The following is a 27730-nucleotide window of genomic DNA, read 5'->3' as shown; positions in this document are numbered from 1 at the left end:
ACAAGGCAGAATAAGCACTTTAGTCATGTAAAACATCTTGTACGGTATTAGTACATTATTGTATAACACAAGGCAGAATAAGCACTTTAGTTGTGTAAAGCATGTTGTACGGTATTAGTACATTATTGTATAACACAAGGCAGAATAAGCACTTTAGTCATGTAAAGCATGTTGTACGGTATTAGTACATTATTGTATAACACAAGGCAGAATAAGCACTTTAGTTGTGTAAAGCATGTTGTACGGTATTAGTACATTATTGTATAGCACAAGGCAGAATAAGCACTTTAGTTGTGTAAAGCATGTTGTACGGTATTAGTACATTATTGTATAGCACAAGGCAGAATAAGCACTTTAGTTGTGTAAAGCATGTTGTACGGTATTAGTACATTATTGTATAACACAAGGCAGAATAAGCACTTTAGTTGTGTAAAGCATGTTGTACGGTATTAGTACATTATTGTATAGCACAAGGCAGAATAAGCACTTTAGTTGTGTAAAGCATGTTGTACGGTATTAGTACATTATTGTATAACACAAGGCAGAATAAGCACTTTAGTTGTGTAAAGCATGTTGTACGGTATTAGTACATTATTGTATAGCACAAGGCAGAATAAGCACTTTAGTTGTGTAAAGCATGTTGTACGGTATTAGTACATTATTGTATAACACAAGGCAGAATAAGCACTTTAGTTGTGTAAAGCATGTTGTACGGTATTAGTACATTATTGTATAGCACAAGGCAGAATAAGCACTTTAGTCGTGTAAAGCATGTTGTACGGTATTAGTACATTATTGTATAACACAAGGCAGAATAAGCACTTTAGTCATGTAAAGCAGGGCTTGACAAACCCAGGAGCCTGGGAACCACTGGCTTCTAGAATTTTACCCCTGGCTTCTAACTTTTTGGGTTATTCTCCGTATATCTATATACAAATCCAACTCTCTGGCTCCTTAAAAAAATATGCCTGGCTCCTAAATATTCTTATTGGCTCCTAATTTTTGAACATATTCGTCAAGCACTGGTGTAAAGCATGTTGTACAGTATTAGTACATTATTGTATAACACAAGGCAGAATAAGCAGTTTAGTCATGTAAAGCATGTTGTATAGTATTAGTACATTATTGTATAACACAAGGCAGAATAAGCACTTTAGTTGTGTAAAGCTTGTTGTACGGTGTAAGTACATTATTGTATAACACAAGGCAGAATAAGCACTTTAGTTGTGTAAAGCATGTTGTATAGTATTAGTACATTATTGTGTAACACAAGGCAGAATAAGCACTTTAGTTGTGTAAAGCTTGTTGTACGGTATTAGTACATTATTGTATAACACAAGGCAGAATAAGCACTTTAGTCATGTAAAACATGTTGTACGGTATTAGTACATTATTGTATAACACAAGGCAGAATAAGCACTTTAGTTGTGTAAAGCATGTTGTACGGTATTAGTACATTATTGTATAGCACAAGGCAGAATAAGCACTTTAGTTGTGTAAAGCATGTTGTACGGTATTAGTACATTATTGTATAGCACAAGGCAGAATAAGCACTTTAGTTGTGTAAAGCATGTTGTACGGTATTAGTACATTATTGTATAACACAAGGCAGAATAAGCACTTTAGTTGTGTAAAGCATGTTGTACGGTATTAGTACATTATTGTATAGCACAAGGCAGAATAAGAACTTTAGTTGTGTAAAGCATGTTGTACGGTATTAGTACATTATTGTATAACACAAGGCAGAATAAGCACTTTAGTCGTGTAAAGCATGTTGTACGGTATTAGTACATTATTGTATAACACAAGGCAGAATAAGCACTTTAGTCATGTAAAGCAGGGCTTGACAAACCCAGGAGCCTGGGAACCACTGGCTTCTAGAATTTTACCCCTGGCTTCTAACTTTTTGGGTTATTCTCCGTATATCTATATACAAATCCAACTCTCTGGCTCCTTAAAAAAATATGCCTGGCTCCTAAATATTCTTATTGGCTCCTAATTTTTGAACATATTCGTCAAGCACTGGTGTAAAGCATGTTGTACAGTATTAGTACATTATTGTATAACACAAGGCAGAATAAGCAGTTTAGTCATGTAAAGCATGTTGTATAGTATTAGTACATTATTGTATAACACAAGGCAGAATAAGCACTTTAGTTGTGTAAAGCTGGTTGTACGGTGTAAGTACATTATTGTATAACACAAGGCAGAATAAGCACTTTAGTTGTGTAAAGCATGTTGTATAGTATTAGTACATTATTGTGTAACACAAGGCAGAATAAGCACTTTAGTTGTGTAAAGCTTGTTGTACGGTATAAGTACATTATTGTATAACACAAGGCAGAATAAGCACTTTAGTTGTGTAAAGCATGTTGTATAGTATTAGTACATTATTGTGTAACACAAGGCAGAATAAGCACTATAGTCATGTAAAGCATGTTGTACGGTATTAGTACATTATTGTATAACACAAGGCAGAATAATCAGTTTAGTCGTGTAAAGCACGTTGTATAGTATTAGTACATTATTGTATAACACAAGGCAGAATAAGCACCTTAGTCATGTAAAGCATGTTGTATATAGTATTAGTACAATAATCAGTGCTTGACGAATGTGTTAAAAAATTAGGAGCCAGAAAGAATATTTAGGAGCCAGGCATATTTTTAGGAGCCAGACAGTTGGATTTGTATATAGATATATGGAGAATAACCCAAAAAGTTATGAGCCAGGGGTAAAATTCTAGGAGCCAGTGGCTCCCAGGCTCCTGGGTTTTTTGAGCCCTGCATTATTGTATAACACAAGGCAGAATAAGCACTTTAGTTATGTAAAGCTTGTTGTACGGGATTAGTACATTATTGTATAACACAAGGCAGAATAAGCACTGTAGTTGTTTAAAGCATGTTGTATAGTATTAGTACATTATTGTATAACACAAGGCAGAATAAGCACTTTAGTTGTGTAAAGCTTGTTGTACGATATTAGTACATTATTGTATAACACAAGGCAGAATAAGCACTTTAGTCATATAAACCATGTTGTATAGTATTAGTACATTATTGTATAACACAAGGCAGAATAAGCACTTTAGTTGTGTAAAGCTTGTTGTATAATATTAGTAGATTATTGTATAACACAAGGCAGAATAAGCACTTTAGTTGTGTAAAGCTTGTTGTACGTCATTAGTACATTATTGTATAACACAAGGCAGAATAAGCATTTTAGTTAAAGCTTGTTGTACGGTATTAGTACATTATTGTATAACACAAGGCAGAATAAGCACTTTAGTTGTGTAAAGCATGTTGTACGGTATTAGTACATTATTGTATAACACAAGGCAGAATAAGCACTTTAGTCATGTAAAGCATGTTGTATAGTATTAGTACATTATTGTATAGCACAAGGCAGAATAAGCACTTTAGTCATGTAAAGCATGTTGTACGGTATTAGTACATTATTGTATAACACAAGGCAGAATAAGCACTTTAGTTGTGTAAAGCATGTTGTACGGTATTAGTACATTATTGTATAACATAAGGCAGAATAAGCACTTTAGTTGTGTAAAGCATGTTGTACGGTATTAGTACATTATTGTATAACATAAGGCAGTATACGCACTTTAGTTGTGTAAAGCATGTTGTACGGTATTAGTACATTATTGTATAACACAAGGCAGAATAAGCACTTTAGTCATGTAAAGCATGTTGTATAGTATTAGTACATTATTGTATAGCACAAGGCAGAATAAGCACTTTAGTCATGTAAAACATCTTGTACGGTATTAGTACATTATTGTATAACACAAGGCAGAATAAGCACTTTAGTTGTGTAAAGCATGTTGTACGGTATTAGTACATTATTGTATAACACAAGGCAGAATAAGCACTTTAGTTGTGTAAAGCATGTTGTACGGTATTAGTACATTATTGTATAACACAAGGCAGAATAAGCACTTTAGTCATGTAAAGCATGTTGTATAGTATTAGTACATTATTGTATAGCACAAGGCAGAATAAGCACTTTAGTTGTGTAAAGCATGTTGTACGGTATTAGTACATTATTGTATAACACAAGGCAGAATAAGCACTTTAGTCATGTAAAACATGTTGTACGGTATTAGTACATTATTGTATAACACAAGGCAGAATAAGCACTTTAGTTGTGTAAAGTATGTTGTACGGTATTAGTACATTATTGTATAACACAAGGCAGAATAAGCACTTTAGTTGTGTAAAGCATTTTGTACAGTACTAATACATTATTGTATAGCACAAGGCAGAATAAGCACTTTAGTCATGTAAAGCATGTTGTATAGTATTAGTACATTATTGTATAACACAAGGCAGAATAAGCACTTTAGTTGTGTAAAGCATTTTGTACAGTACTAGTACATTATTGTATAGCACAAGGCAGAATAAGCACTTTAGTCATGTAAAACATGTTGTACGGTATTAGTACATTATTGTATAACACAAGGCAGAATAAGCACTTTAGTCATGTAAAACATGTTGTACGGTATTAGTACATTATTGTATAACACAAGGCAGAATAAGCACTTTAGTCATGTAAAACATGTACGGTATTAGTACATTATTGTATAACACAAGGCAGAATAAGCACTTTAGTCATGTAAAGCATGTTGTACGGTATTAGTACATTATTGTATAACAGAAGGCAGAATAAGCACTTTAGTCATGTAAAGCATGTTGTACGGTATTAGTACATTATTGTATAACACAAGGCAGAATAAGCACTTTAGTTGTGTAAAACATGTTGTACGGTATTAGTACATTATTGTATAACACAAGGCAGAATAAGCACTTTAGTTGTGTAAAGCATGTTGTACGGTATTAGTACATTATTGTATAATACAAGGCAGAATAAGCACTTTAGTCATGTAAAGCATATTCGTCAAGCACTGGTGTAAAACATGTTGTACGGTATTAGTACATTATTGTATAACACAAGGCAGAATAAGCACTTTAGTTGTGTAAATTATGTTGTACGTCATTAGTACATTATTGTATAACACAAGGCAGAATAAGCATTTTAGTTAAAGCTTGTTGTACGGTATTAGTACATTATTGTATAACACAAGGCAGAATAAGCACTTTAGTTGTGTAAAGCATGTTGTACGGTATTAGTACATTATTGTATAACACAAGGCAGAATAAGCACTTTAGTCATGTAAAGCATGTTGTATAGTATTAGTACATTATTGTATAGCACAAGGCAGAATAAGCACTTTAGTCATGTAAAACATGTTGTACGGTATTAGTACATTATTGTATAACACAAGGCAGAATAAGCACTTTAGTTGTGTAAAGCATGTTGTACGGTATTAGTACATTATTGTATAACATAAGGGAGAATAAGCACTTTAGTTGTGTAAAGCATGTTGTACGGTATTAGTACATTATTGTATAACATAAGGCAGTATACGCACTTTAGTTGTGTAAAGCATGTTGTACGGTATTAGTACATTATTGTATAACACAAGGCAGAATAAGCACTTTAGTTGTGTAAAGCATGTTGTACGGTATTAGTACATTATTGTATAACACAAGGCAGAATAAGCACTTTAGTTGTGTAAAGCATGTTGTACGGTATTAGTACATTATTGTATAATACAAGGCAGAATAAGCACTTTAGTCATGTAAAGCATATTCGTCAAGCACTGGTGTAAAACATGTTGTACGGTATTAGTACATTATTGTATAACACAAGGCAGAATAAGCACTTTAGTTGTGTAAATTATGTTGTACGTCATTAGTACATTATTGTATAACACAAGGCAGAATAAGCATTTTAGTTAAAGCTTGTTGTACGGTATTAGTACATTATTGTATAACACAAGGCAGAATAAGCACTTTAGTTGTGTAAAGCATGTTGTATAGTATTAGTACATTATTGTATAGCACAAGGCAGAATAAGCACTTTAGTCATGTAAAACATGTTGTACGGTATTAGTACATTATTGTATAACACAAGGCAGAATAAGCACTTTAGTTGTGTAAAGCATGTTGTACGGTATTAGTACATTATTGTATAACATAAGGCAGAATAAGCACTTTAGTTGTGTAAAGCATGTTGTACGGTATTAGTACATTATTGTATAACATAAGGCAGTATACGCACTTTAGTTGTGTAAAGCATGTTGTACGGTATTAGTACATTATTGTATAACACAAGGCAGAATAAGCACTTTAGTCATGTAAAGCATGTTGTATAGTATTAGTACATTATTGTATAGCACAAGGCAGAATAAGCACTTTAGTCATGTAAAACATGTTGTACGGTATTAGTACATTATTGTATAACACAAGGCAGAATAAGCACTTTAGTTGTGTAAAGCATGTTGTACGGTATTAGTACATTATTGTATAACATAAGGCAGAATAAGCACTTTAGTTGTGTAAAGCATGTTGTACGGTATTAGTACATTATTGTATAACATAAGGCAGTATAAGCTCTTTAGTTGTGTAAAGCATGTTGTACGGTATTGGTACATTATTGTATAACACACGGCAGAATAAGCACTTTAGTCATGTAAAGCATGTTGTATAGTATTAGTACATTATTGTATAGCACAAGGCAGAATAAGCACTTTAGTCATGTAAAACATCTTGTATAGTATTAGTACATTATTGTATAACACAAGGCAGAATAAGCACCTTAGTCATGTAAAGCATGTTGTATATAGTATTAGTACAATAATCAGTGCTTGACGAATGTGTTAAAAAATTAGGAGCCAGAAAGAATATTTAGGAGCCAGGCATATTTTTAGGAGCCAGACAGTTGGATTTGTATATAGATATATGGAGAATAACCCAAAAAGTTATGAGCCAGGGGTAAAATTCTAGGAGCCAGTGGCTCCCAGGCTCCTGGGTTTTTTGAGCCCTGCATTATTGTATAACACAAGGCAGAATAAGCACTTTAGTTATGTAAAGCTTGTTGTACGGGATTAGTACATTATTGTATAACACAAGGCAGAATAAGCACTGTAGTTGTTTAAAGCATGTTGTATAGTATTAGTACATTATTGTATAACACAAGGCAGAATAAGCACTTTAGTTATGTAAAGCTTGTTGTACGGGATTAGTACATTATTGTATAACACAAGGCAGAATAAGCACTGTAGTTGTTTAAAGCATGTTGTATAGTATTAGTACATTATTGTATAACACAAGGCAGAATAAGCACTTTAGTTGTGTAAAGCTTGTTGTACGATATTAGTACATTATTGTATAACACAAGGCAGAATAAGCACTTTAGTCATATAAACCATGTTGTATAGTATTAGTACATTATTGTATAACACAAGGCAGAATAAGCACTTTAGTTGTGTAAAGCTTGTTGTATAATATTAGTAGATTATTGTATAACACAAGGCAGAATAAGCACTTTAGTTGTGTAAAGCTTGTTGTACGTCATTAGTACATTATTGTATAACACAAGGCAGAATAAGCATTTTAGTTAAAGCTTGTTGTACGGTATTAGTACATTATTGTATAACACAAGGCAGAATAAGCACTTTAGTCATGTAAAGCATGTTGTATAGTATTAGTACATTATTGTATAGCACAAGGCAGAATAAGCACTTTAGTCATGTAAAACATGTTGTACGGTATTAGTACATTATTGTATAACACAAGGCAGAATAAGCACTTTAGTTGTGTAAAGCATGTTGTACGGTATTAGTACATTATTGTATAGCACAAGGCAGAATAAGCACTTTAGTCGTGTAAAGCATGTTGTACGGTATTAGTACATTATTGTATAACACAAGGCAGAATAAGCACTTTAGTCATGTAAAGCAGGGCTTGACAAACCCAGGAGCCTGGGAACCACTGGCTTCTAGAATTTTACCCCTGGCTTCTAACTTTTTGGGTTATTCTCCGTATATCTATATACAAATCCAACTCTCTGGCTCCTTAAAAAAATATGCCTGGCTCCTAAATATTCTTATTGGCTCCTAATTTTTGAACATATTCGTCAAGCACTGGTGTAAAGCATGTTGTACAGTATTAGTACATTATTGTATAACACAAGGCAGAATAAGCAGTTTAGTCATGTAAAGCATGTTGTATAGTATTAGTACATTATTGTATAACACAAGGCAGAATAAGCACTTTAGTTGTGTAAAGCTTGTTGTACGATATTAGTACATTATTGTATAACACAAGGCAGAATAAGCACTTTAGTTGTGTAAAGCATGTTGTATAGTATTAGTACATTATTGTGTAACACAAGGCAGAATAAGCACTTTAGTTGTGTAAAGCTTGTTGTACGGTATTAGTACATTATTGTATAACACAAGGCAGAATAAGCACTTTAGTCATGTAAAACATGTTGTACGGTATTAGTACATTATTGTATAACACAAGGCAGAATAAGCACTTTAGTTGTGTAAAGCATGTTGTACGGTATTAGTACATTATTGTATAGCACAAGGCAGAATAAGCACTTTAGTTGTGTAAAGCATGTTGTACGGTATTAGTACATTATTGTATAACACAAGGCAGAATAAGCACTTTAGTTGTGTAAAGCATGTTGTACGGTATTAGTACATTATTGTATAACACAAGGCAGAATAAGCACTTTAGTTGTGTAAAGCATGTTGTACGGTATTAGTACATTATTGTATAGCACAAGGCAGAATAAGAACTTTAGTTGTGTAAAGCATGTTGTACGGTATTAGTACATTATTGTATAACACAAGGCAGAATAAGCACTTTAGTCGTGTAAAGCATGTTGTACGGTATTAGTACATTATTGTATAACACAAGGCAGAATAAGCACTTTAGTCATGTAAAGCAGGGCTTGACAAACCCAGGAGCCTGGGAACCACTGGCTTCTAGAATTTTACCCCTGGCTTCTAACTTTTTGGGTTATTCTCCGTATATCTATATACAAATCCAACTCTCTGGCTCCTTAAAAAAATATGCCTGGCTCCTAAATATTCTTATTGGCTCCTAATTTTTGAACATATTCGTCAAGCACTGGTGTAAAGCATGTTGTACAGTATTAGTACATTATTGTATAACACAAGGCAGAATAAGCAGTTTAGTCATGTAAAGCATGTTGTATAGTATTAGTACATTATTGTATAACACAAGGCAGAATAAGCACTTTAGTTGTGTAAAGCTGGTTGTACGGTGTAAGTACATTATTGTATAACACAAGGCAGAATAAGCACTTTAGTTGTGTAAAGCATGTTGTATAGTATTAGTACATTATTGTGTAACACAAGGCAGAATAAGCACTTTAGTTGTGTAAAGCTTGTTGTACGGTATAAGTACATTATTGTATAACACAAGGCAGAATAAGCACTTTAGTTGTGTAAAGCATGTTGTATAGTATTAGTACATTATTGTGTAACACAAGGCAGAATAAGCACTATAGTCATGTAAAGCATGTTGTACGGTATTAGTACATTATTGTATAACACAAGGCAGAATAATCAGTTTAGTCGTGTAAAGCACGTTGTATAGTATTAGTACATTATTGTATAACACAAGGCAGAATAAGCACCTTAGTCATGTAAAGCATGTTGTATATAGTATTAGTACAATAATCAGTGCTTGACGAATGTGTTAAAAAATTAGGAGCCAGAAAGAATATTTAGGAGCCAGGCATATTTTTAGGAGCCAGACAGTTGGATTTGTATATAGATATATGGAGAATAACCCAAAAAGTTATGAGCCAGGGGTAAAATTCTAGGAGCCAGTGGCTCCCAGGCTCCTGGGTTTTTTGAGCCCTGCATTATTGTATAACACAAGGCAGAATAAGCACTTTAGTTATGTAAAGCTTGTTGTACGGGATTAGTACATTATTGTATAACACAAGGCAGAATAAGCACTGTAGTTGTTTAAAGCATGTTGTATAGTATTAGTACATTATTGTATAACACAAGGCAGAATAAGCACTTTAGTTGTGTAAAGCTTGTTGTACGATATTAGTACATTATTGTATAACACAAGGCAGAATAAGCACTTTAGTCATATAAACCATGTTGTATAGTATTAGTACATTATTGTATAACACAAGGCAGAATAAGCACTTTAGTTGTGTAAAGCTTGTTGTATAATATTAGTAGATTATTGTATAACACAAGGCAGAATAAGCACTTTAGTTGTGTAAAGCTTGTTGTACGTCATTAGTACATTATTGTATAACACAAGGCAGAATAAGCATTTTAGTTAAAGCTTGTTGTACGGTATTAGTACATTATTGTATAACACAAGGCAGAATAAGCACTTTAGTTGTGTAAAGCATGTTGTACGGTATTAGTACATTATTGTATAACACAAGGCAGAATAAGCACTTTAGTCATGTAAAGCATGTTGTATAGTATTAGTACATTATTGTATAGCACAAGGCAGAATAAGCACTTTAGTCATGTAAAACATGTTGTACGGTATTAGTACATTATTGTATAACACAAGGCAGAATAAGCACTTTAGTTGTGTAAAGCATGTTGTACGGTATTAGTACATTATTGTATAACATAAGGCAGAATAAGCACTTTAGTTGTGTAAAGCATGTTGTACGGTATTAGTACATTATTGTATAACATAAGGCAGTATACGCACTTTAGTTGTGTAAAGCATGTTGTACGGTATTAGTACATTATTGTATAACACAAGGCAGAATAAGCACTTTAGTCATGTAAAGCATGTTGTATAGTATTAGTACATTATTGTATAGCACAAGGCAGAATAAGCACTTTAGTCATGTAAAACATCTTGTACGGTATTAGTACATTATTGTATAACACAAGGCAGAATAAGCACTTTAGTTGTGTAAAGCATGTTGTACGGTATTAGTACATTATTGTATAACACAAGGCAGAATAAGCACTTTAGTTGTGTAAAGCATGTTGTACGGTATTAGTACATTATTGTATAACACAAGGCAGAATAAGCACTTTAGTCATGTAAAGCATGTTGTATAGTATTAGTACATTATTGTATAGCACAAGGCAGAATAAGCACTTTAGTTGTGTAAAGCATGTTGTACGGTATTAGTACATTATTGTATAACACAAGGCAGAATAAGCACTTTAGTCATGTAAAACATGTTGTACGGTATTAGTACATTATTGTATAACACAAGGCAGAATAAGCACTTTAGTTGTGTAAAGTATGTTGTACGGTATTAGTACATTATTGTATAACACAAGGCAGAATAAGCACTTTAGTTGTGTAAAGCATTTTGTACAGTACTAATACATTATTGTATAGCACAAGGCAGAATAAGCACTTTAGTCATGTAAAGCATGTTGTATAGTATTAGTACATTATTGTATAACACAAGGCAGAATAAGCACTTTAGTTGTGTAAAGCATTTTGTACAGTACTAGTACATTATTGTATAGCACAAGGCAGAATAAGCACTTTAGTCATGTAAAACATGTTGTACGGTATTAGTACATTATTGTATAACACAAGGCAGAATAAGCACTTTAGTCATGTAAAACATGTTGTACGGTATTAGTACATTATTGTATAACACAAGGCAGAATAAGCACTTTAGTCATGTAAAACATGTACGGTATTAGTACATTATTGTATAACACAAGGCAGAATAAGCACTTTAGTCATGTAAAGCATGTTGTACGGTATTAGTACATTATTGTATAACAGAAGGCAGTATAAGCACTTTAGTTGTGTAAAGCATGTTGTACGGTATTAGTACATTATTGTATAACACAAGGCAGAATAAGCACTTTAGTTGTGTAAAACATGTTGTACGGTATTAGTACATTATTGTATAACACAAGGCAGAATAAGCACTTTAGTTGTGTAAAGCATGTTGTACGGTATTAGTACATTATTGTATAATACAAGGCAGAATAAGCACTTTAGTCATGTAAAGCATATTCGTCAAGCACTGGTGTAAAACATGTTGTACGGTATTAGTACATTATTGTATAACACAAGGCAGAATAAGCACTTTAGTTGTGTAAATTATGTTGTACGTCATTAGTACATTATTGTATAACACAAGGCAGAATAAGCATTTTAGTTAAAGCTTGTTGTACGGTATTAGTACATTATTGTATAACACAAGGCAGAATAAGCACTTTAGTTGTGTAAAGCATGTTGTACGGTATTAGTACATTATTGTATAACACAAGGCAGAATAAGCACTTTAGTCATGTAAAGCATGTTGTATAGTATTAGTACATTATTGTATAGCACAAGGCAGAATAAGCACTTTAGTCATGTAAATCATGTTGTACGGTATTAGTACATTATTGTATAACACAAGGCAGAATAAGCACTTTAGTTGTGTAAAGCATGTTGTACGGTATTAGTACATTATTGTATAACATAAGGGAGAATAAGCACTTTAGTTGTGTAAAGCATGTTGTACGGTATTAGTACATTATTGTATAACATAAGGCAGTATACGCACTTTAGTTGTGTAAAGCATGTTGTACGGTATTAGTACATTATTGTATAGCACAAGGCAGAATAAGCACTTTAGTTGTGTAAAGCATGTTGTACGGTATTAGTACATTATTGTATAACACAAGGCAGAATAAGCACTTTAGTTGTGTAAAGCATGTTGTACGGTATTAGTACATTATTGTATAATACAAGGCAGAATAAGCACTTTAGTCATGTAAAGCATATTCGTCAAGCACTGGTGTAAAACATGTTGTACGGTATTAGTACATTATTGTATAACACAAGGCAGAATAAGCACTTTAGTTGTGTAAATTATGTTGTACGTCATTAGTACATTATTGTATAACACAAGGCAGAATAAGCATTTTAGTTAAAGCTTGTTGTACGGTATTAGTACATTATTGTATAACACAAGGCAGAATAAGCACTTTAGTTGTGTAAAGCATGTTGTATAGTATTAGTACATTATTGTATAGCACAAGGCAGAATAAGCACTTTAGTCATGTAAAACATGTTGTACGGTATTAGTACATTATTGTATAACACAAGGCAGAATAAGCACTTTAGTTGTGTAAAGCATGTTGTACGGTATTAGTACATTATTGTATAACATAAGGCAGTATAAGCTCTTTAGTTGTGTAAAGCATGTTGTACGGTATTAGTACATTATTGTATAACATAAGGCAGTATACGCACTTTAGTTGTGTAAAGCATGTTGTACGGTATTAGTACATTATTGTATAACACAAGGCAGAATAAGCACTTTAGTCATGTAAAGCATGTTGTATAGTATTAGTACATTATTGTATAGCACAAGGCAGAATAAGCACTTTAGTCATGTAAAACATGTTGTACGGTATTAGTACATTATTGTATAACACAAGGCAGAATAAGCACTTTAGTTGTGTAAAGCATGTTGTACGGTATTAGTACATTATTGTATAACATAAGGCAGAATAAGCACTTTAGTTGTGTAAAGCATGTTGTACGGTATTAGTACATTATTGTATAACATAAGGCAGTATAAGCTCTTTAGTTGTGTAAAGCATGTTGTACGGTATTGGTACATTATTGTATAACACACGGCAGAATAAGCACTTTAGTCATGTAAAGCATGTTGTATAGTATTAGTACATTATTGTATAGCACAAGGCAGAATAAGCACTTTAGTCATGTAAAACATCTTGTATAGTATTAGTACATTATTGTATAACACAAGGCAGAATAAGCACCTTAGTCATGTAAAGCATGTTGTATATAGTATTAGTACAATAATCAGTGCTTGACGAATGTGTTAAAAAATTAGGAGCCAGAAAGAATATTTAGGAGCCAGGCATATTTTTAGGAGCCAGACAGTTGGATTTGTATATAGATATATGGAGAATAACCCAAAAAGTTATGAGCCAGGGGTAAAATTCTAGGAGCCAGTGGCTCCCAGGCTCCTGGGTTTTTTGAGCCCTGCATTATTGTATAACACAAGGCAGAATAAGCACTTTAGTTATGTAAAGCTTGTTGTACGGGATTAGTACATTATTGTATAACACAAGGCAGAATAAGCACTGTAGTTGTTTAAAGCTTGTTGTATAGTATTAGTACATTATTGTATAACACAAGGCAGAATAAGCACTTTAGTTATGTAAAGCTTGTTGTACGGGATTAGTACATTATTGTATAACACAAGGCAGAATAAGCACTGTAGTTGTTTAAAGCATGTTGTATAGTATTAGTACATTATTGTATAACACAAGGCAGAATAAGCACTTTAGTTGTGTAAAGCTTGTTGTACGATATTAGTACATTATTGTATAACACAAGGCAGAATAAGCACTTTAGTCATATAAACCATGTTGTATAGTATTAGTACATTATTGTATAACACAAGGCAGAATAAGCACTTTAGTTGTGTAAAGCTTGTTGTATAATATTAGTAGATTATTGTATAACACAAGGCAGAATAAGCACTTTAGTTGTGTAAAGCTTGTTGTACGTCATTAGTACATTATTGTATAACACAAGGCAGAATAAGCATTTTAGTTAAAGCTTGTTGTACGGTATTAGTACATTATTGTATAACACAAGGCAGAATAAGCACTTTAGTCATGTAAAGCATGTTGTATAGTATTAGTACATTATTGTATAGCACAAGGCAGAATAAGCACTTTAGTCATGTAAATCATGTTGTACGGTATTAGTACATTATTGTATAACACAAGGCAGAATAAGCACTTTAGTTGTGTAAAGCATGTTGTACGGTATTAGTACATTATTGTATAACATAAGGCAGAATAAGCACTTTAGTTGTGTAAAGCATGTTGTACGGTATTAGTACATTATTGTATAACATAAGGCAGTATACGCACTTTAGTTGTGTAAAGCATGTTGTACGGTATTAGTACATTATTGTATAACACAAGGCAGAATAAGCACTTTAGTCATGTAAAGCATGTTGTATAGTATTAGTACATTATTGTATAACACAAGGCAGAATAAGCACTTTAGTCATGTAAAACATGTTGTACGGTATTAGTACATTATTGTATAACACAAGGCAGAATAAGCACTTTAGTTGTGTAAAGCATGTTGTACGGTATTAGTACATTATTGTATAACATAAGGCAGAATAAGCACTTTAGTTGTGTAAAGCATGTTGTACGGTATTAGTACATTATTGTATAACATAAGGCAGTATAAGCTCTTTAGTTGTGTAAAGCATGTTGTACGGTATTGGTACATTATTGTATAACACACGGCAGAATAAGCACTTTAGTCATGTAAAGCATGTTGTATAGTATTAGTACATTATTGTATAGCACAAGGCAGAATAAGCACTTTAGTCATGTAAAACATCTTGTACGGTATTAGTACATTATTGTATAACACAAGGCAGAATAAGCACTTTAGTTGTGTAAAGCATGTTGTACGGTATTAGTACATTATTGTATAACACAAGGCAGAATAAGCACTTTAGTTGTGTAAAGCATGTTGTACGGTATTAGTACATTATTGTATAACACAAGGCAGAATAAGCACTTTAGTCATGTAAAGCATGTTGTATAGTATTAGTACATTATTGTATAGCACAAGGCAGAATAAGCACTTTAGTTGTGTAAAGCATGTTGTACGGTATTAGTACATTATTGTATAACACAAGGCAGAATAAGCACTTTAGTCATGTAAAACATGTTGTACGGTATTAGTACATTATTGTATAACACAAGGCAGAATAAGCACTTTAGTTGTGTAAAGTATGTTGTACGGTATTAGTACATTATTGTATAACACAAGGCAGAATAAGCACTTTAGTTGTGTAAAGCATTTTGTACAGTACTAATACATTATTGTATAGCACAAGGCAGAATAAGCACTTTAGTCATGTAAAGCATGTTGTATAGTATTAGTACATTATTGTATAACACAAGGCAGAATAAGCACTTTAGTTGTGTAAAGCATTTTGTACAGTACTAGTACATTATTGTATAGCACAAGGCAGAATAAGCACTTTAGTCATGTAAAACATGTTGTACGGTATTAGTACATTATTGTATAACACAAGGCAGAATAAGCACTTTAGTCATGTAAAACATGTTGTACGGTATTAGTACATTATTGTATAACACAAGGCAGAATAAGCACTTTAGTCATGTAAAACATGTACGGTATTAGTACATTATTGTATAACACAAGGCAGAATAAGCACTTTAGTCATGTAAAGCATGTTGTACGGTATTAGTACATTATTGTATAACAGAAGGCTGAATAAGCACTTTAGTCATGTAAAGCATGTTGTACGGTATTAGTACATTATTGTATAACACAAGGCAGAATAAGCACTTTAGTTGTGTAAAACATGTTGTACGGTATTAGTACATTATTGTATAACACAAGGCAGAATAAGCACTTTAGTTGTGTAAAGCATGTTGTACGGTATTAGTACATTATTGTATAATACAAGGCAGAATAAGCACTTTAGTCATGTAAAGCATATTCGTCAAGCACTGGTGTAAAACATGTTGTACGGTATTAGTACATTATTGTATAACACAAGGCAGAATAAGCACTTTAGTTGTGTAAATTATGTTGTACGTCATTAGTACATTATTGTATAACACAAGGCAGAATAAGCATTTTAGTTAAAGCTTGTTGTACGGTATTAGTACATTATTGTATAACACAAGGCAGAATAAGCACTTTAGTTGTGTAAAGCATGTTGTACGGTATTAGTACATTATTGTATAACACAAGGCAGAATAAGCACTTTAGTCATGTAAAGCATGTTGTATAGTATTAGTACATTATTGTATAGCACAAGGCAGAATAAGCACTTTAGTCATGTAAAACATGTTGTACGGTATTAGTACATTATTGTATAACACAAGGCAGAATAAGCACTTTAGTTGTGTAAAGCATGTTGTACGGTATTAGTACATTATTGTATAACATAAGGCAGAATAAGCACTTTAGTTGTGTAAAGCATGTTGTACGGTATTAGTACATTATTGTATAACATAAGGCAGTATACGCACTTTAGTTGTGTAAAGCATGTTGTACGGTATTAGTACATTATTGTATAGCACAAGGCAGAATAAGCACTTTAGTTGTGTAAAGCATGTTGTACGGTATTAGTACATTATTGTATAACACAAGGCAGAATAAGCACTTTAGTTGTGTAAAGCATGTTGTACGGTATTAGTACATTATTGTATAATACAAGGCAGAATAAGCACTTTAGTCATGTAAAGCATATTCGTCAAGCACTGGTGTAAAACATGTTGTACGGTATTAGTACATTATTGTATAACACAAGGCAGAATAAGCACTTTAGTTGTGTAAATTATGTTGTACGTCATTAGTACATTATTGTATAACACAAGGCAGAATAAGCATTTTAGTTAAAGCTTGTTGTACGGTATTAGTACATTATTGTATAACACAAGGCAGAATAAGCACTTTAGTTGTGTAAAGCATGTTGTATAGTATTAGTACATTATTGTATAGCACAAGGCAGAATAAGCACTTTAGTCATGTAAAACATGTTGTACGGTATTAGTACATTATTGTATAACACAAGGCAGAATAAGCACTTTAGTTGTGTAAAGCATGTTGTACGGTATTAGTACATTATTGTATAACATAAGGCAGAATAAGCACTTTAGTTGTGTAAAGCATGTTGTACGGTATTAGTACATTATTGTATAACATAAGGCAGTATACGCACTTTAGTTGTGTAAAGCATGTTGTACGGTATTAGTACATTATTGTATAACACAAGGCAGAATAAGCACTTTAGTCATGTAAAGCATGTTGTATAGTATTAGTACATTATTGTATAGCACAAGGCAGAATAAGCACTTTAGTCATGTAAAACATGTTGTACGGTATTAGTACATTATTGTATAACACAAGGCAGAATAAGCACTTTAGTTGTGTAAAGCATGTTGTACGGTATTAGTACATTATTGTATAACATAAGGCAGAATAAGCACTTTAGTTGTGTAAAGCATGTTGTACGGTATTAGTACATTATTGTATAACATAAGGCAGTATAAGCTCTTTAGTTGTGTAAAGCATGTTGTACGGTATTGGTACATTATTGTATAACACACGGCAGAATAAGCACTTTAGTCATGTAAAGCATGTTGTATAGTATTAGTACATTATTGTATAGCACAAGGCAGAATAAGCACTTTAGTCATGTAAAACATCTTGTACGGTATTAGTACATTATTGTATAACACAAGGCAGAATAAGCACTTTAGTTGTGTAAAGCATGTTGTACGGTATTAGTACATTATTGTATAACACAAGGCAGAATAAGCACTTTAGTTGTGTAAAGCATGTTGTACGGTATTAGTACATTATTGTATAACACAAGGCAGAATAAGCACTTTAGTCATGTAAAGCATGTTGTATAGTATTAGTACATTATTGTATAGCACAAGGCAGAATAAGCACTTTAGTTGTGTAAAGCATGTTGTACGGTATTAGTACATTATTGTATAACACAAGGCAGAATAAGCACTTTAGTCATGTAAAACATGTTGTACGGTATTAGTACATTATTGTATAACACAAGGCAGAATAAGCACTTTAGTTGTGTAAAGTATGTTGTACGGTATTAGTACATTATTGTATAACACAAGGCAGAATAAGCACTTTAGTTGTGTAAAGCATTTTGTACAGTACTAATACATTATTGTATAGCACAAGGCAGAATAAGCACTTTAGTCATGTAAAGCATGTTGTATAGTATTAGTACATTATTGTATAACACAAGGCAGAATAAGCACTTTAGTTGTGTAAAGCATTTTGTACAGTACTAGTACATTATTGTATAGCACAAGGCAGAATAAGCACTTTAGTCATGTAAAACATGTTGTACGGTATTAGTACATTATTGTATAACACAAGGCAGAATAAGCACTTTAGTCATGTAAAACATGTTGTACGGTATTAGTACATTATTGTATAACACAAGGCAGAATAAGCACTTTAGTCATGTAAAACATGTACGGTATTAGTACATTATTGTATAACACAAGGCAGAATAAGCACTTTAGTCATGTAAAGCATGTTGTACGGTATTAGTACATTATTGTATAACAGAAGGCAGAATAAGCACTTTAGTCATGTAAAGCATGTTGTACGGTATTAGTACATTATTGTATAACACAAGGCAGAATAAGCACTTTAGTTGTGTAAAACATGTTGTACGGTATTAGTACATTATTGTATAACACAAGGCAGAATAAGCACTTTAGTCATGTAAAGCATGTTGTACGGTATTAGTACATTATTGTATAACACAAGGCAGAATAAGCACTTTAGTTGTGTAAAGCATGTTGTACGGTATTAGTACATTATTGTATAGCACAAGGCAGAATAAGCACTTTAGTTGTGTAAAGCATGTTGTACGGTATTAGTACATTATTGTATAACACAAGGCAGAATAAGCACTTTAGTTGTGTAAAGCATGTTGTACGGTATTAGTACATTATTGTATAACACAAGGCAGAATAAGCACTTTAGTCATGTAAAGCTTGTTGTACGGTATTAGTACATTATTGTATAACACAAGGCAGAATAAGCACTTTAGTTGTGTAAAGCATGTTGTACGGTATTAGTACATTATTGTATAGCACAAGGCAGAATAAGCACTTTAGTTGTGTAAAGCATGTTGTACGGTATTAGTACATTATTGTATAACACAAGGCAGAATAAGCACTTTAGTTGTGTAAAGCATGTTGTACGGTATTAGTACATTATTGTATAGCACAAGGCAGAATAAGCACTTTAGTTGTGTAAAGCATGTTGTACGGTATTAGTACATTATTGTATAACACAAGGCAGAATAAGCACTTTAGTTGTGTAAAGCATGTTGTACGGTATTAGTACATTATTGTATAGCACAAGGCAGAATAAGCACTTTAGTTGTGTAAAGCATGTTGTACGGTATTAGTACATTATTGTATAACACAAGGCAGAATAAGCACTTTAGTTGTGTAAAGCATGTTGTACGGTATTAGTACATTATTGTATAACACAAGGCAGAATAAGCACTTTAGTTGTGTAAAGTATGTTGTACGGTATTAGTACATTATTGTATAATACAAGGCAGAATAAGCACTTTAGTCATGTAAAGCATATTCGTCAAGCACTGGTGTAAAACATGTTGTACGGTATTAGTACATTATTGTATAACACAAGGCAGAATAAGCACTTTAGTTGTGTAAAGCATGTTGTACGGTATTAGTACATTATTGTATAGCACAAGGCAGAATAAGCACTTTAGTTGTGTAAAGCATGTTGTACGGTATTAGTACATTATTGTATAACACAAGGCAGAATAAGCACTTTAGTTGTGTAAAGTATGTTGTACGGTATTAGTACATTATTGTATAACACAAGGCAGAATAAGCACTTTAGTTGTGTAAAGCATGTTGTACGGTATTAGTACATTATTGTATAATACAAGGCAGAATAAGCACTTTAGTCATGTAAAGCATATTCGTCAAGCACTGGTGTAAAACATGTTGTACGGTATTAGTACATTATTGTATAACACAAGGCAGAATAAGCACTTTAGTTGTGTAAATTATGTTGTACGGTATTAGTACATTATTGTATAACACAAGGCAGAATAAGCACTTTAGTTGTGTAAAGCATGTTGTACGGTATTAGTACATTATTGTATAACACAAGGCAGAATAAGCACTTTAGTTGTGTAAAGCATGTTGTACGGTATTAGTACATTATTGTATAATACAAGGCAGAATAAGCACTTTAGTCATGTAAAGCATATTCGTCAAGCACTGGTGTAAAACATGTTGTACGGTATTAGTACATTATTGTATAACACAAGGCAGAATAAGCACTTTAGTTGTGTAAAGAATGTAGTACGGTATTAGTACATTATTGTATAACACAAGGCAGAATAAGCACTTTAGTCATGTAAAGCATGTTGTACGGTATTAGTACATTATTGTATAACACAAGGCAGAATAAGCACTTTAGTCATGTAAAACATGTTGTACGGTATTCGTTCATTATTGTATAACACAAGGCAGAATAAGCACTTTAGTCATGTAAAACATGTTGTACGGTATTACTACATTATTGTATAACACAAGGCAGAATAAGCACTTTAGTCATGTAAAGCATGTTGTACGGTATTAGTACATTATTGTATAACACAAGGCAGAATAAGCACTTTAGTCATGTAAAGCATATTCGTCAAGCACTGGTGTAAAACATGTTGTACGGTATTAGTACATTATTGTATAACACAAGGCAGAATAAGCACTTTAGTCATGTAAAGCATGTTGTACGGTATTAGTACATTATTGTATAACACAAGGCAGAATAAGCACTTTAGTCATGTAAAGCATGTTGTACGGTATTAGTACATTATTGTATAACACAAGGCAGACTAAGCACTTTAGTTGTGTAAAGCATGTTGTATAGTATTAGTACATTATTGTATAGCACAAGGGAGAATAAGCACTTTAGTCATGTAAAGCATGTTGTACGGTATTAGTACATTATTGTATAACACAAGGCAGAATAAGCACTTTAGTCATGTAAAACATGTTGTACGGTATTCGTTCATTATTGTATAACACAAGGCAGAATAAGCACTTTAGTCATGTAAAACATGTTGTACGGTATTCGTTCATTATTGTATAACACAAGGCAGAATAAGCACTTTAGTCATGTAAAACATGTTGTACGGTATTAGTACATTATTGTATAACACAAGGCAGAATAAGCACTTTAGTCATTTAAAGCATGTTGTACGGTATTAGTACATTATTGTATAACACAAGGCAGAATAAGCACTTTAGTCATGTAAAGCATATTCGTCAAGCACTGGTGTAAAACATGTTGTACGGTATTAGTGCATTATTGTATAACACAAGGCAGAATAAGCACTTTAGTCATGTAAAGCATGTTGTATAGTATTAGTACATTATTGTATAACACAAGGCAGAATAAGGAAACTGCTAAACTGACTGTTGTGAAATTACAAGTTCTTTGCAAAATGGGAACTTGCATTTATTTTTTACAGTGTTTTGACAGTTTAATTCCAGATAAAAAATATTTACTTCCACACAAGAATTTTAATTGTATTTCCAAAAAAGTGCTTACATTTGTATTAAAGAAAAAAAAAGTATTTGTAAATTTAGATTTGTATTCTTTAGCATTTTTTACAGCAATCTTATACCAAAACAGCTCAGCAGCCAATCATGGGAGGTACCACATCATATGCACCTGGTGTATTTGTAACCCCTTCTGCACAGGTGCAGCATGACCAGTTTGATATTTGTTATGTGGGGCTGTGGCTGAATGTCCATCTTATGAGCCAATGAGGTAGCACAGTTTGATATTTGTTATGTGGGGCTGTGGCTGAATGTCCATCTTATGAGCCAATGAGGTAGCACAGTTTGATATTTGTTATGTGGGGCTGTGGCTGAATGACCAGCTTATGAGCCAATGAGGTAGCACAGTTTGAAAGCACTGAAACACCTGGCGCAAGATTAGAGGTCCTTTGTATAAGTTGTGTGTGGTGGTGGCGTCGTCTTTAAAGGGATATAAAATCCACATTTGTTTCTTTCATGCTTCAGATAGAGCAGTAATTTTAAGCAACTTTTTAATTTATTCCTATTATCAATTTTTTATTTGAATAGCAGGAATGTAAGCTTAGGGGCCAGCTAAATGTAGCCACGAATCAGCAAGCGCTACCCAGGGCGCTGCACCAAAAATGTGCCTGCTCCTAAGCTTGCATTCCTGCTTTTGTTCAAATAAAGATATCAAGAGAACAAAGCAAAAGTGATAATAGGAGTAAATTAGAAAGTTGCTGCTCTATCTGAATCGTAAAAGTAAAGTTCAAGTAAACGCCTTTTCTACCCGTTCCACCGCTACACAACCAACACTGTTATAGTAAAATACTTTATTACGTCTAAAACTAGCTGCCTTTATCTCAGTGCATTTTATTAGTTTTTCACTGCCATACAGTTATAGCTCCTATGTTCCCTATAGATAACAATGTGCTCACTTCTGTGGAGTTTTTTATGAGTCAGTACTGATTGACTAAAATGCAAGTCTGTCAAAAGAACTGGGATAAGGAGGCAGTATGCATAGGCTTAGATACAAGGTAATCACATAGGTAAAAAGTATATTAATATAACTGAGATAAGGGGCAGTCTGCATAGGCTTAGATACAAGGTAATCACAGAGGTAAAAAGTATATTAATATAACTGAGATAAGGGGCAGTCTGCATAGGCTTAGATACAAGGTAATCACAGAGGTAAAAAGTATATTAATATAACTGAGATAAGGGACAGTCTGCAGAGGCTTAGATACAAGGTAATCACAGAGGTAAAAAGTATATTAATATAACTGAGATAAGGGGCAGTCTGCAGAGGCTTAGATACAAGGTAATCACAGAGGTAAAAAGTATATTAATATAACTGAGATAAGGGGCAGTCTGCAGAGGCTTAGATACAAGGTAATCACAGAGGTAAAAAGTATATTAATATAACTGAGATCAGGAGCTGTCTGCAGAGGCTTAGATATAAGGTAATCACAGAGGTAAAAAGTATATTAATATAACTGAGATAAGGAGCAGTCTGCAGAGGCTTAGATACAAGGTAATCACAGAGGTAAAAAGTATATTAATATAACTGAGATAAGGAGCAGTCTGCAGAGGCTTAGATACAAGGTAATCACAGAGGTAAAAAGTATATTAATATAACTGAGATAAGGAGCAGTCTGCAGAGGCTTAGATACAGGGTAATCACAGAGATAAAAAGTATATTAATATAACTGAGATAAGGAGCAGTCTGCAGAGGTTTAGATACAGGGTAATCACAGAGGTAAAAAGTATATTAATATAACTGAGATAAGGGGCAGTCTGCAGAGGTTTAGATACAGGGTAATCACAGAGGTAAAAAGTATATTAATATAACTGAGATAAGGGGCAGTCTGCAGAGGCTTAGATACAGGGTAATCACTGAGGTAAAAAGTATATTAATATAACTGAGATAAGGAGGCAGTATGCATAGGCTTAGATACAAGGTAATCACAGAGGTAAAAAGTATATTAATATAACCGAGATCAGGAGCAGTCTGCAGAGGCTTAGATACAAGGTAATCACAGAGGTAAAAAGTATATTAATATAACTGAGATAAGGAGGCAGTATGGATAGGCTTAGATACAAGGTAATCACAGAGGTAAAATGTATATTAATATAACTGAGATAAGGGGCAGTCTGCAGAGGCTTAGATACAGGGTAATCACTGAGGTAAAAAGTATATTAATATAACTGAGATAAGGAGGCAGTATGCATAGGCTTAGATACAAGGTAATCACAGAGGTAAAAAGTATATTAATATAACTGAGATAAGGGGCAGTGTGCAGAGGCTTAGATACAAGGTAATCACAGAGGTAAAAAGTATATTAATATAACTGAGATAAGGGGCAGTGTGCAGAGGCTTAGATACAAGGTAATCACGGAGGTAAAAAAAAAATTAATATAACTGTGTTGGTTGTGCAAAACTGGGGAATGGGTAATAAAGGGATTATCTTTCTTTTTAAACAATAACGAGTAGACTGTCCCTTTTAGTATTGTTGTTCTGGAGTGTACGGTTTGGTCCAGACCTTAATGGGTTTTACTTGTAGTTAAGTGCAGTAGGATTCAGCTCTTCTACATTAATATTTCATTGCTGATATATTAACTGTGCTTTGTGTCTTCTCTTGTACATACAGTGCGTCTTATACCTATGGGTCCTGAAGATTCTCTATCCCAATACGCTGTTTCTTTTAAGAGGCAATCATGAATGCAGACACCTTACAGAATACTTCACTTTTAAGCAAGAATGTAAGTTACTGATAATACGCTGCTTATGATGCACAGATGTGTTTTACACACAAGGTTTTAGACACATCAGGAGGTTGTCCTATAATGCCGCTTTTCAACATTAAAGGGATATTCCATAGAACATAGAAACACTCATTAGTATATAGAGAGCTTGTAGCGCCTTGGACTGTGATGAGATGACACAAAGCACCACTGGGTCTCAGAGTTGTTTAAAATGCCGGTTCATGGAGCATATCTAGATATGCCCATGGGTTAGCAGAACTCTCTGTGCAACAGTAACTGCTTTTACTAGAAGTCTTTTTGCTAATACATATTGTCATGAAGACATGATTTTAGGATCTCAGGGGTTAATTCTATCTTTGCTTTTTCTTCACTGCTACTTACCCAAATCTGGAATTCCAAAATCCAAACTTTTTTTATAATTATTATTATTTTTATTTTTTTTAAATGAAAGATAAAAAATTACCCTTTTCCCCTCCCTGCAAGTCACATTTTTTTCTTTCTGAGCCTATGGTTTGGTTTTTGTGCTTTAAAATGCAAATAGTCTATATTTATTAAAACAACCAATATTACTGTCTGATTACAGTACTGTCTGTCTGAGGGTGCTGTGTATAAACATGATATAAAACTACCTTTAGGTTACATGTATAAGCTGTATTATATAACATATAAATATTACCTGTCTGATTACTGTACTGTCTGTCTGAGGGTGCTGTGTATAAACATGATATAAAACTACCTTTAGGTCACATGTATAAGCTGTATTATATAACATAAATATTACCTGTCTGATTAAAGTACTGTCTGTCTGAGGGTGCTGTGTATAAACTGATATAAAACTACCTTTAGGTTACATGTATAAGCTGTATTATATAACATATAAATATTACCTGTCTGATTACAGTACTGTCTGTCTGAGGGTGCTGTGTATAAACATGATATAAAACTACCTTTAGGTTACATGTATAAGCTGTATTATATAACATATAAATATTACCTGTCTGATTACAGTACTGTCTGTCTGTCTGAGGGTGCTGTGTATAAACATGATATAAAACTACCTTTAGGTTACATGTATAAGCTGTATTATATAACATATAAATATTACCTGTCTGATTACAGTACTGTCTGTCTGTCTGAGGGTGCTGTGTATAAACATGATATAAAACTACCTTTAGGTTACATGTATAAGCTGTATTATATAACATATAAATATTATTGTCTGATTACAGTACTGTCTGTCTGAGGGTGCTGTGTATAAACATGATATAAAACTACCTTTAGGTTACATGTATAAGCTGTATTATATAACATATAAATATTACCTGTCTGATTACTGTACTGTCTGTCTGAGTGTGCTGTGTATAAACATGATATAAAACTACCTTTAGGTTACATGTATAAGCTGTATTATATAACATATAAATATTACCTGTCTGATTACAGTACTGTCTGTCTGAGGGTGCTGTGTATAAACATGATATAAAACTACCTTTAGGTTACATGTATAAGCTGTATTATATAACATATAAATATTACTGTCTGATTACTGTACTGTCTGTCTGAGGGTGCTGTGTATAAACATGATATAAAACTACCTTTAGGTTACATGTATAAGCTGTATAATATAACATATAAATATTACTGTCTGATTACTGTACTGTACTGTCTGTCTGAGGGTGCTGTGTATAAACATGATATAAAACTACCTTTAGGTTACACGTATAAGCTGTATTATATAACATATAAATATTACCTGTCTGATTACTGTACTGTACTGTCTGAGGGTGCTGTGTATAAACATGATATAAAACTACCTTTAGGTTACACGTATAAGCTGTATTATATTACATATAAATATTACCTGTCTGATTACTGTACTGTACTGTCTGAGGGTGCTGTGTATAAACATGATATAAAACTACCTTTAGGTTACATGTATAAGCTGTATTATATAACATATAAATATTACTGTCTGATTACTGTACTGTCTGAGGGTGCTGTGTATAAACATGATATAAAACTACCTTTAGGTTACATGTATAAGCCGTATTATATAACATATAAATATTACCTGTCTGATTACTGTACTGTACTGTCTGAGGGTGCTGTGTATAAACATGATATAAAACTACCTTTAGGTTACATGTATAAACTGTATTATATAACATATAAATATTACTGTCTGATTACTGTACTGTCTGTCTGAGGGTGCTGTGTATAAACATGATATAAAACTACCTTTAGGTTACATGTATAAGCTGTATTATATAACATATAAATATTACTGTCTAATTACTGTACTGTCTGTCTGAGGGTGCTGTGTATAAACATGATATAAAACTACCTTTAGGTTACATGTATAAGCTGTATTATATAACATACAAATATTACTGTCTGATTACTGTACTGTCTGTCTGAGGGTGCTGTGTATAAACATGATATAAAACTACCTTTAGGTTACATGTATAAGCTGTATTATATAACATATAAATATTACCTGTCTGATTACTGTCTGTCTGTCTGAGGGTGCTGTGTATAAACATGATATAAAACTACCTTTAGGTTACATGTATAAGCTGTATTATATAACATATAAATATTACTGTCTGATTACTGTACTGTCTGAGGGTGCTGTGTATAAACTGATATAAACTACCTTTAGGTTACATGTATAAGCTGTATTATATAACATATAAATATTACTGTCTGATTACAGTACTGTCTGAGGGTGCTGTGTATAAACATGATATAAAACTACCTTTAGGTTACACGTATAAGCTGTATTATATAACATATAAATATTACCTGTCTGATTACTGTACTGTCTGTCTGAGGGTGCTGTGTATAAACATGATATAAACTACCTTTAGGTTACATGTATAAGCTGTATTATATAACATATAAATATTACCTGTCTGATTACAGTACTGTCTG

General features: G+C 32.9%; 1 protein-coding gene across 4 annotated transcripts in view; it reads left to right on the top strand.

The window, feature by feature from the left end:
* Window positions 1-27730, top strand: part of LOC128639748 (serine/threonine-protein phosphatase 2B catalytic subunit beta isoform) — a 358087-nt gene that overhangs the window by 191076 nt on the left and 139281 nt on the right. For all 4 annotated transcript variants that reach the window (XM_053691874.1, XM_053691875.1, XM_053691873.1 and 1 more), the window contains exon 4: window positions 24682-24793. In XM_053691874.1, coding sequence (XP_053547849.1) covers window positions 24682-24793 — 112 coding nt within the window. The remainder of the gene's footprint in view (window positions 1-24681; window positions 24794-27730) is intronic.

This window comes from Bombina bombina, chromosome 9 (genome assembly GCF_027579735.1).
Source record: "Bombina bombina isolate aBomBom1 chromosome 9, aBomBom1.pri, whole genome shotgun sequence".
Lineage (NCBI taxonomy): Eukaryota > Metazoa > Chordata > Amphibia > Anura > Bombinatoridae > Bombina > Bombina bombina.
The sequence above is the reverse complement of the archived record's forward strand: the minus strand, read 5'-3'. Positions and strand labels throughout refer to the sequence as shown.